At 45.7% G+C, this 11,984-nt stretch overlaps 1 protein-coding gene across 1 annotated transcript; it reads right to left on the bottom strand.

Annotated features, from left to right (window-relative positions):
- Positions 1 to 3,757: 3,757 nt before the first annotated feature.
- On the bottom strand, positions 3,758 to 10,862 carry LOC124657952. The gene is made up of 8 exons (XM_047196414.1): positions 10,821 to 10,862; positions 9,871 to 10,019; positions 9,578 to 9,698; positions 9,363 to 9,475; positions 7,013 to 8,272; positions 4,982 to 5,022; positions 4,717 to 4,906; positions 3,758 to 4,499 (listed from the first exon to the last, which is right to left on the bottom strand). Exons 2-8 carry the CDS (start codon positions 10,003 to 10,005, stop codon positions 4,497 to 4,499), a joined length of 1,863 nt encoding a protein of 620 aa, XP_047052370.1. The 5' UTR covers positions 10,006 to 10,019; positions 10,821 to 10,862; the 3' UTR covers positions 3,758 to 4,496.
- Between the last annotated feature and the right edge of the window lie 1,122 nt (positions 10,863 to 11,984).

The following is an 11,984-nucleotide window of genomic DNA, read 5'->3' as shown; positions in this document are numbered from 1 at the left end:
AAGAACAAGGAACAACTATAACAGATCAGATCTACTAAATAAAGAAGAAGCAAGGTGCTGCCCTTACACCTAAGATTAGGTGTAAAGGCAGCTAGATATCGAGGGGTCGCATAGCTAAGCAAACGTATTCAGAGAAATATCGATGCAAGCCCCAAAACATCTATGATAAGGGTGTTACTCGCCATCAACAAGGCTTCAGTACGAACAACACCAGGTAACGAATAAACCGATACTGCCTAGATCGCAAGATGCGATTTAGTCAGCATGATGCTTACCCGGAAGAAACCCTCGAAACAAGGGGTGGCGATGCGCCTAGATTGTGTTTGTTGTGAACGTGGTCGTCCTCCTTTCTCAATAACCCTAGGTACATATTTATAGTCCGTGGACTTTCTAATTCGGGAATAAACCTAACCGTGTACGAGCTAAACTCTATCTCTTAATTCTAAACTAAGATGCGATCTACCATAATGTACAGATACACGGGCAATCCAGCCCAAATTCTCGCACAAGGCCGATTCAGAGACACTTCATGTAAATATCCTCCAAGCCAATCTCAATTACGGTCCATCTTCTGATTTGGCCAAAATCTGGTGATAACAGTGGTTCGTAAGTCATCGGGGAGGGTTGAAATCCTCCATAACTACGACGATTGGTGTTAAAAATGTTGTTATTCTGTTGCGCAAAATCATCATAAAATTATGAACATGATTTTCGATCTTAGTTCTTGTCCACCAATTTAGATCGTCATAACATTTAATAAGATTATACTTTCAGCTACAACGTTGTGATTGGGCGGACACCTGAGCAATTTGCCTATGTGTCATCTTGACATGGCCATTTGGATACCTATGTGTCATGTTGACGTGGCCTAGGGCTTTCACTAGGTGACTTGCACGTGGGGCCCTAGATCTCATATTCTAGACCCACATGTCAATCTGATATTTTGAATCTCATATTCTAGGCCCACATGTCAATCTAATATTTTGCTAGTCACTTACCTGTAGGGTCTACATGTCTTTTTTTTTCGCCTATATGGTCTACATGACAATATGATATTTCTATCAAATGATTGCGCTGTTATAATCCCTGGGTGAATCAGGTATTGTATATCTTCAGTGACGGGTCGGGCCGCAAGAGCTTGGTTCTAATCTACAGGTGACGTGTGGGACCGCTGCAGCGAGAAGAACTGGACACAGCGCAAATAGCGCAAAAATAGACCGCCCCGGCCCCCGGGGGATCGAACCAGCGCCGTCCGACCGGAGGACAACGAGCGACCATCAGAACTACAGCGCAAAATTCCACCCCGAGTAGTGGCTGTCTGGCCGACCCGACGCCGACTCGTGCGCGCACCGTAGGCGCCATGGTCTCCCTCCCCGAGACGATCGGAGTTTTCGACGCCGCGGTCGGCTCGACGCCGGCCTACGCCAGGGAGATGCTCGCCGGCGGCGTCGCGGGCGTGGTGGCCAAGACGGCCGTGGCCCCGCTGGGCCGCGTGAAGCTCCTCCGCCGCATCGGCGCCGCGCCCGGGGCGGGGGCCGAGGGCGCGGTCCGGACGCTCGTCGGGATCTACCGCCGAGAGGGTTTCGCGGGGCTGTACCGCGGCAACGGCGCCAACGCCCTGCGCGTGTTCCCGTCCAAGGCGCTCCACTTCGCCGCCTACGAGCGGTACAGGGGCTGGCTCGGAGGCGGCGACGGCGGTGGCGGGGCTCTCGTGGACCTCCTCGCCGGCTCGGCCGCCGGCGGCACCGCGCTGCTCGCGACGTACCCGCTCGACCTCGCCCGCGCGCGCCTCGCCTGCGGCGGCGACGGCGCCTGCACGAGCGTGCGCGGCGTCCTCCGTGCCGCGTACGCGGAGGGCGGGCTGTACCGCGGCGTGTGCCCGGCGCTGGCGCGCGCGCTGCCCAAGTCGGGGATCAAGTTCTGGGCCTACGAGTCGCTGAAGCGGCGGCTCCCGGAGGGCTGGGACGGGCGCCCGGAGGCGCAGATGGCGTGCGGGGTGGCCGCGGCGCAGCTGGCCAGCACGGCCACGTACCCGCTGGCCGTGGTGCGGCGGCGGATGCAGCTCGGGCTATGCGCCGGCGGCGGCGTGCTGCAGGGCGTCCGCACCATCGCGCGGGAGGAAGGCGTGCGGCGGCTGTACGCCGGGCTGGGGATCGCGTACGTCAAAGCGGTGCCGTCGGCGGCCATCGGGCTGGTGGCGTACGACCAGATGAAGGCTCTCATGAAGCTGCCGGTGCCGAGTACGTAGTGTGCCGATGGATGCACGACATCCCCATGACGGCGTAGCTAGAATTGTTCTACAGTTTTTTTTTTTTTTTTTTGCAAATTAGAGTTTGTGTAGATGTTACCGGGTATAGATGTTAGGAAGTTTAAGCATTGTTGAGCCCAAACTATACCTACAACCAAAAAGTTGGTGTATTTCTGGATGGTTGCCAATTTTTTGGCATGCAATACTCCACTAGTTCATTTTTCTACCCAAGGTTGGCCAATTCATGTGCAACTACAGTAGGTGCAAGAAACATGAACCAAATTTTTGGCTAGCCAAATGTTTGGTAGGGCAACACTAGGCAAAACCAAACACACCTTTAGTATTGGGATTGTCTGTTTGGCACTTGACTGAATTTGAATTCGCCACCGGTCAATCTTTTTCTGGTCATAACTTAGAATTAGTGAAAAGGAGGGCCTTAAATTACTTATTCTAGATCATTTAAAAGCTATTGTGACTTGTTCGACCCAAGCTGAAGTTGAAATATGTCGACTGAGAAATGCTTGAAGTACTGCAATTGTAATAGGTATCAAATAACAATTGTGTTGCGGGCCATGTCGAAATTCATAAAGTCATTCCCACAAAAGCAAACAAAAGAAACAATAATTGCGTGACTGAAATTGAAAAATTGTACATTTTGTCCAACGGATGACACCATGTCAACCCTAACATATAATTGCATGAGTGCAATAGGAAATTAGTAAACCCGGCCCTCTATATTTCCCATCCCCACATTTCGGTGAAAAATTGTACATTTTGTCCAACGGATGACACCACGTCAACCCTAACATATACCCCCCCCCCTCGTTTCACCATCTCCTAAGGCCTTCAAAATTTCTCGCCTATCTTCATGCCACCATTATTGGTCCAAACTCAAACCCTGAGTTCAATCAAATATCACCGGAATGATTTTCGTATCCAAAGATGGGGGACGAAATACAACCACTAGGAGGATATTGAGAGATCGTCATCTTTGGAGAAAAAACTATGCCGACAAGGAAGACATCCCAGGTACTACTAGATGTTCATCAAACATGTTTTTTCTTCTGTTCTTCGCTTTTCGATTTCATTGTCATTTTTAGCCGCAATAACAAAGTTTTTCTAGAGGAGAAAAGGTGTATCATTATTGGCAAAACATGATACTAATTCTTACAATCCTCACTAAGGCAGTCAACTATCCAGAACTTGAGAAATCCAAACTCACTATGATTAAATTAGTACGTCGAGCTAGTTGAGAACTTGAGATAAATCGTGCTCTAACACTCTGTTCACCCGGACTATCTTTTACCTCCTGGCATACACTGGATCACATCACCACATCAGAACCTTGGCTTCTTGCTTGCAGGGCTGCCGTGAAGTTTATACCGTACATAATTCACGTTGCTGCCTCACACCATCTTTCAGAAACATCGTGTTTTCTTTAACCAGACAAGGAACTAACCCAAAGAAAAATATGCTCAAAATCAAGAATTGGAAAAGTGACATCTCAGGTGTTTGAAACTAGATCAGATATCTCAAAATGGGAAGAAATATAGTCGATTACAGTTTTCCGAACCAAAACTTGCACAACCAATCTGGCAAGACTTCCACAGATGGCAAACAGTCATGTGTGATAATGTTTGGCCATACAGGAATATGCAGCTAGCTGGAACCTGCATTGATACTGATACCACTGTATCACAGCACAGCATACAAATTACAACCAGCCATATATTACAGTGCAGTAAGATGGCATCCAGTGTCCACCTGGCAACTGAGCAGTAACAAGGTGGGATCATTCTAACTCCAGCTGCCATCTTGAAGCAAATCATTCACGGCAGGAGGAGCCGAATAAAAGTGAAACCAAATATGCCAACATGAGAAAATCATGTGATGCTATTCAAGTGACAAAAACAGGGAAAACCAACACACATACAGGCAGCGACACTGCATGTTCAAAACTTTCCTAATAACTATGATTGTTTGTACAATGGTGTATGAGGAGCTCGACATTGTATGAAGTATAACAGATGTTGTATAGCAGACACCAAAAATGTTTGGTGGCATTGAGCTGTTGACAGCAGTATAAAGAAACTACTCAGTTTGGTAGCAAGATGAATCGGCGAGAAGGTTGGTGTACGAAGGTATTATATCCGCCCACCGTCCACCCCCTCTCGTTTGAAAATTTTCTAAGGCGCCAGTTAAGCTGTGCATTCTTGGCGAAGAATCTCGTCACGGTCATTTGCAGTGATCACTGCATGTGGAAGAAGTAAAACATGTTAGAGATGTGTTTGATTTTTAGAAAGAAAAAAAAGGAGTAGCAAAAAATCAATGTTATTGCAGGGCCCTCTACAAAATACTGTGATTAAACTGTTAACTGGCTTTTGCATGAGCATGCCTGTTTTACTATCAGGTTGTGGTACTGAGTTCTAAAATCAACAACAATGTCCACTGACCACTGCCGTGCTAACCTGTGGGACAAGCCTTGGTGACCGTCTGGGCACTGTAGTAGACCTGGTCTGCCTAGGCACTGTAGAAGACCTGGTTTGCCTAGGCACTGTAGAAGACCTGGTCCGCCTAGCAGCAGCACTTCTTAAGCTAAATAGTATATTTCTCGTACGCACGCTCGGTAACCCCTCAGAAGCTTGACTATTAGCTGCCCTGCAAAATAGTAAGAGCTATGTAAGTACACGACTAGCAAAACAAAGATGTTAACAATGTTTACACAGAACATACTCTGCGCCATGCTTTGAGGCCAGGGGAGTAATAGCATCGTCCTGCGCAAGAGGATAAAATAGAATACATCAACCAAGGAAGAAATCAAGCAATGAACCACAATCCAGCACACAGGCACACAGAGATAATTAACATCTTATACAGAAAATAATCATAGATGTACATAGTCAGTGCAAGACAATGTAATAAACAGAGATAAATGACCAAGCATTATAGGATTTTTTATTTCATTTCACTAGTCTCTGTATAAAAAAAGAAAACACTAGATTTGAAAAAGTTCGCTTAACATGTTCCTGGTTTTCCCAATAAAAGTGATGAAGTGCTGCAAGTTTCGTCAAGCCATGGTACATTAAGGCACTGGCAGTGAATACCAAAAATGCCAGTTAAGGAGGTTTGCCGAATATCAGTTAGCAAATAGGTAGGTTTGTAGTTGCAGAGCTAAGATTCAGCCCTGTAGAGTTGGCAATAGTTAGATCAGAATAATACAGGTAAGCTTTTCTTCTTTCTTCCCCTTTTACTACGAAGTACAAACAAGTAAAAGTAAGTCAGCCGTGCATCTACTAGCTCAGCGAGAGTTGACACAATTGACCAGTTGAAACCCTTCCATGGATGACTACATATAGAAGACACCATCTTGAAAGGGAAGTAAGAGCAAAACAGCCAGCTCAATTAAACAGATGAATAGGAATTTTATGCAGGTCACCTGTAGGACTTATATGATTTAACAACACCTCAAATGAGTGCTTACTTGGCCACATAGACAACCCAAGAAAAACTCAGGAAAGAAGAATACTCTTGGCTACAAGAATGGTTCCTTTCTGGTAATATCAGAAGTTCATTAAGTTTCATTCTGGCTAGTAAGTTTCTTTCATGAACTTTGAAAGGAATGTATGATTGGGAACAACTTGCCTCGGTACTAAACAAGGGAGGCACATGATGATCCTGGAAGATTAAGGTGTTACAAGAGCCCTCTAAGTGGGTTCATGAAAGATTAAGGTGTTACAAGTGGCCACGAGGCATACGATGGATATGATGGTGCTTTTACATTTGACCACTACTACGAGGAATTTGACAAGGTTTTTGTCAAACATAAATCTCCATGCCATGATAAAATTTATACACAGTATCTCAAAGTTGAGAACCATCTTCAAGATCGGAGGGGAATAGGCAAAGGTTGATACGACCTTTACTCTAAAAAATGAACAGAGTGTTTAGAGTTCTTTTATAGCCCAGAGAAAACTGGTGCAGGGAAACCGCAATATGTATTGGCTTCTTGATTCCATGTTGGTCATCCTCATGGTGGGGATGCAACCCAACATGCTGAGTCACAAGGCCCACCATTTCAACTAGAAAATAAACAGTGCATTCTCGAGTTCTGTGGACCAGCCAAAATGATGTGGTAAAAATAGTGTGTAAAGAATTTTAAGTTTAAACGATCTAGCTCAAGAATAGGACACGACAACTCAATGTAGTGCTTGCTTGGCCGGTCACATAGGCAAATTCTGTGTTCTTGGTTTCTTACCAGAGAATTGAAAATTAACGTAAGAGACGGAGAAAAAGGATCCAAGCCAGCATAATAATAATGCATCATCTGCATCCAAAGATCATTAATATGGATTTCCTAGTTTGGCAAGATTTCTTGATGAATATAAACGTTTTGAAGTGTTTTCAAGACAAGACTTTTTGGATTTTTTTTTACCAAGAACACTAGGTGTGGCTCCTACTACAAGATGCTCATGTATATGCTGTGTGGGGTGAGAAAAACCTGAAGGTTCTCATTTTGTAAAATCTGAGCTCGATGAGATCATACATTTTTAAGATTAAACTACTTATTAATTAAATTATCCAATTTCTTGGAGTTTCCAGAAAACCTAGAGTGCAAAATTAACAAACAGACATAAGCTATGATATGTGTAACTAAGAAGCATATCTCAAAGAACATGGGCACCACCAACACATCATGAATATTTGCGTATTTGGTATTAGGGCACAGGTAATAGTTTAGGTAGCATTGAAGTACAACGAAATTACCGAAGCAACAGATGATGGTGCCGGGTCTGCAAGGTTGAAGTTTCCAGCAACGCCACGGTCTGCAGAACTAGCAGCTGACTGGGCATCTGTGGCAGGTAGTCCAGCTACTGTCTGCTTGGCTATTTGATCAATTGACAAAGTGTCACCGTGACTATTATCTTCTTCCATCGGCACTGCTTCAATTGGTACACTTTCCGTTAGGACTTCATTTGTATCACTGTTGCGGGTAAGCTTAACCCCTGAAGTAGCACCTGGCATTTCCTGTTTGTCCACAAATGGCGGAGACGAGTCTTCATCAGAATCGCTTATAACCACAACATCCTGAGTGCAGCCAGTCTTGACACAAACTTTGGTTTTACCAGGACCCAACATGTCTTCTTTAGTTGGCTGTACGGAATCATAGGGCAGGGGTGCATGGCCTCTTCCAGACAATGCTGAGACATCAACAGATTGTTGAGGAAGCATGTTATTACCTAAAGCAGCAGCCATCATATCAAGTGACATGTTGTTCTGAACATCAGATGTTAAGCATGAAGAATGTACCACTGGAACTCCCTCTTGAGATCCAGAAGTTTCACCAAGAGTACCAGGCAGTGTGGATGTAGATGAACTTGAGTTTACAGTTCTATCAGGTGGACAGAACCTAGAGCGAGAGTTCTCACAATCAGTTGAACCTAGTGATGAATTGGTTCGAGCAGCAATGCTCTCAGGTCCCTTGTTTTCTACGTTCATAATGATATTATCCGATGACGAATTTGCGTTCTGATCATTCTTACTCCGAAGACTGCTAATAGAGTTAGAGAGCATCTCAGTTTCAGTGTGACGTATACTTGGAGGGATGCTCACTCCCCCCTTGAAGCTATCAATCCAATCTCCTGGAGTGGAATCAAGATCACAAAATAGATCAATCCCCTCATCTGACATCACAAAAAGATGAAAAGGAGAATTCTTCTTTGCCGGGATATCATTAGACGAGCCACTGCCCTTCTCTATACCACTTCCACCAACTTTCTTATGGCTCCGAGACTCTGACACCACCCCATTAGGGACAGGATGACTTGCTATAAAAGAAATTGTATCATTTACAGGAGCAGCTGACACATGATTTCCAGTTTTAAGCTCTAGAGCTGTTGAGCTAGTTGCAATACCATCAGCAGTTTGAGAATTCACATTATGAGCAATCCCTTGTCCAGAACATGAACTAAAACAGTCTACTTTTCCATTGTTAACAGAAACAGGAGGAAGACTCGTTCTGGTGCCCTGGTTCAAGATACAGAAACAAATGAAGAAATTCATATACAGTGTATACAAACAAAACAGGTGGCAGGCATTACAAGTACACAGATCGCAGAGAAACACTATCTTAGATGTAGAAAGAAAATTAACTAATAAAACTGGTATTAAACAATGTATGCTACAGAACATAGGTTTCAGATAAAAATAATATGGGCCCACATTTTCAGCTCATTAGACAAAACAACCACTACAGCTGCACTGTTGATTGTTGAACTAACAATCCAGTACTTGAATTTAAATTCAACCACACTTTTGGAACAAATCATTTTTTCTATATACGCTTCAAATTTTACAGCTGTTGGCCAATACTACAAAAGAAGTGCCACTGTCACGTTTGGCCTGGTGAATTAGAAAAAAAAAATCCACCTTGATCATTTCAAAGAAAATTGGTAATTTGTAAGAAATTAGTGAAAATCTATTCCATGGGTGAGAGGATTCTCCCTATCCTACATAGGCATTGGCAAACTTGCATGAAATTTCCAAGGATACCAAAATCTGGGATGGCTTACCAAACTATAGGAATTTGGATGGAAATTCATTTCACCCTCATGCATGTCAAGACTAATGTACTATCATGAAGAAATAAATCTATTTATTTCTGAGTAAATGCCAATATCATCTAAGGCACAAAAAAAAAGCTTCAGGTGAAGTAAAGAGGAATGGGAAACAGATGACTCTATGAGTTACACAGGCAAACTATATAGTCTGACTCCAATAGCACATTTTGTTTGGTCATGGAACAGGACGAGCTGATACAGAGGATATGAGTGGTATTTTGGCCAATGAGAATATTTGTAGAACTTGATTAGATTAAAAATTAGTTTACACAGCATATGTCATGAAATACACATGGGCAACAAAATGAAGTTGATTTATAGTAAAGGATCAAATTTCCTAGATTACTGAAAGTTGAAGAGCCTGCATCCAGTACTCAATTACACAATCAAAACTAGGAAGACTAGTTATACTGTATTACAGGGACAAATATCAAGGTTGAATCAGAGAAAATGTTGTACTGTAACAAGATTAAAAAGCACTGGTGACAATTTCTTACACTTGTCAATGCTGCATCCGCTTGTTTCTTAGACACCTTTTGATGCTTCGCATGCGGCCTATCAGCATCATCTCTGTCACTGTACGTGCCTCTTTTGTGGTTATCCTCCCCACCTGCAGTAAATTAGGTTACGTCAGATATACCAACATCCACATATAGTCACCATTGGCAATCTGCCAAATTGCACTTAACATAAAGAAAGTTTCTATGCATACATCTGGGTGCTTCTTTGTTATTTGGTAATGCGGCAGAAGGCGTAGCAGGAGAAGACGCAACAGGAGAAGCCTGTGTAGAACCGATTTTTTCCCTTTCAGGTCCTGGATTAAGTTTTTCCTTCTGGAAAACAAAGATGATGCACATCAGTTTTAAATTTTGTTTTCCACCCCAAAAAAAGTATTGAATCCCTTGGAAGCGAGAAAACAAGTGATGATGAAACTAGCTCACATATTTAGCTCATAATACATACAGGCATTCGAAGTTGAAGCAGATGGTATATACTCAAACTTACCTCGAGAAGCACGGCGAGCGAGGAAGCTAACTGAGAGTGGGTCTTGTTGGCAGGAAGGTTATACTGCTTGCAGAACGATTGCAGGTTCTGGTGACTAAGGCTGAGGAGACGTTTTTGTGTTTCCTCCAACCCCATCGGATTGACTGTAGCTGCACAGAAAACACACGGCGACATTAGTACAGTTCATCAGGCAAAGATAACGAGTTACAAACTTACACATACAAGCATTCATCGACATTTGTAGAGATCACGAGTTACCCAATTCATGGAAATTTCTAAACAATCTAGGGGCCCAGAAAGTCTGAAGAATTGTCCTGCCCAAGCACGACAATAACACCCAACCGAGTAAAGCACACGAGAAGGCCAGCATCCAGTGGATTCGTTGGTTCATCAACTATCCAAAAATAGGCGCCGAAGCACTTGGCAACACGCTGTGCGTCCAATTCGACCGCACATTGCATGTTTGCGCTCCCCTAATGGAAGGTAGATTTGTTGAAGCTAGAAACACACGGTTCTACCATAACCATCCGTCGCGCCGTGGCCCCCGTGCACCCTCGCCACGCACACAGCACACGCGCGCAGCGATACCATGGTACCGAAATGGAAAATTCCCGAGCGGATCCGCAAGGAAACGGAGGAAGCCAGATCTACGCGACCGGAGACGCCGCCGGGGACGACGCGCGGTCCACCGAACCCGCCGGACCAGCCCGCCCGCCCGCCAGCCCCCCCGGAAGCTACCCAACTAGGCAGCACACACGGGGCAGAGGGAGTACCGCCGGGAGGAGCGGCCCCGCTTACAGCCGCGCGCGCCCCACGACTAGCGGCGAGGTGGGAGACGAGAGCTCCTAGCGAGCGAGCGAGCGAGCAGGGAGCTCGCGGCGGCGCCCGGCGTGGCCGCGTCGAATCGAAGCGAGGTGGAGGGGCAGGGGAGCGGGGGCGGGGCTGCTTACCTGCGGAAGCGGAGGCGGGCGACGAGGTGGAGGAGGGGCGGCGGCGGCGGGCGGAGCGGGGAGCGGGCGGCGAGGTGGTGGTGGCGCCGGGGTTTGTGTGTGCCTGCCTGGGGTTTGTATGCGGGCGCTGTGGGCGGATTTGGGAAGTACGGCGTGGCGTGGGCTGGCCGTTCTGGTTGCGTGTGACGGCGCGCGCGTTCACATGGTCCCACGGCAGGGGCAACCTGCCGAATCAGGCCCTTGCAGCACTGCACATGCTCGGGTCGGGTCGGGTCGGACCGGATTAGTTACGCGGTGTCCGGGTTCCGGCAGGGGAGAGGAGAGAGCGGCTTCGGCTGGAATTTGAAATTTGGGGGTTTGGAATTGGAAACTGCGGGTGTCGTTTTTTAGGAAAGAATGTAGTACTGGAATTTACCATATCTTCGCCGCCTACAAACATGCGCCCAATTTGTGTGCACAAAGGGTATGTCACGTTACAGTGATGTTCCACGTGCTTGTTTCTTAGCATTGTATCATAGGGAAATTAGTGACGTGACAATTGTACTTAAAGAGGAAATAGATCATCAATTTATTTTTATCCCACCTCACATGGAGAGCGCAAGCACCTATTGGATTTGCTAATCATCCTATCCAAAGTAGGAACCGAATCGCTCCGGAACACGTTATGCCTACAGTTTAATTGCGAATGCATCACCGAAAAGAAAGGTACATTTGTTGGGGATGGAAACACATGGTTTCTAGCATCCCTCGAAGTGTGACCACAATGAAACCTGACCACGCACATACGCTGAAACGGAAATGGAAATTTGTAGGCGGATCTAAGCGGAACCGAGGGGGGGGGGGGTCAGATCTAGATGACCAGAGACGTGGCGTAACCTACTAACTCTGGCGGACATGCCAACCATCCCAAAAACACTGTCGCCTAGATAAAGCAGGAGGGTCATAGATCCCATCGCCATGCCAGATGATAATGAACGAATCCCGTGGCCAGTGAGGAAGAAACTGAGGGAATTTGTACAACGAAGACATGCAAATCTCGGCTACTAGGCGTGATCCAACAGAAAAAGATACCGATCCTACTACAACCAACTACAGAATTAACAACCATGGTGTGAAAACAGAGAGAACAGAGCAAGGAAGGTCGTACCTGGGTAAGCGGACTGC

The sequence above is a fragment of the Lolium rigidum genome, chromosome 5, assembly GCF_022539505.1.
Source record: "Lolium rigidum isolate FL_2022 chromosome 5, APGP_CSIRO_Lrig_0.1, whole genome shotgun sequence".
Taxonomy (NCBI): domain Eukaryota; kingdom Viridiplantae; phylum Streptophyta; class Magnoliopsida; order Poales; family Poaceae; genus Lolium; species Lolium rigidum.
The sequence above is the reverse complement of the archived record's forward strand: the minus strand, read 5'-3'. Positions and strand labels throughout refer to the sequence as shown.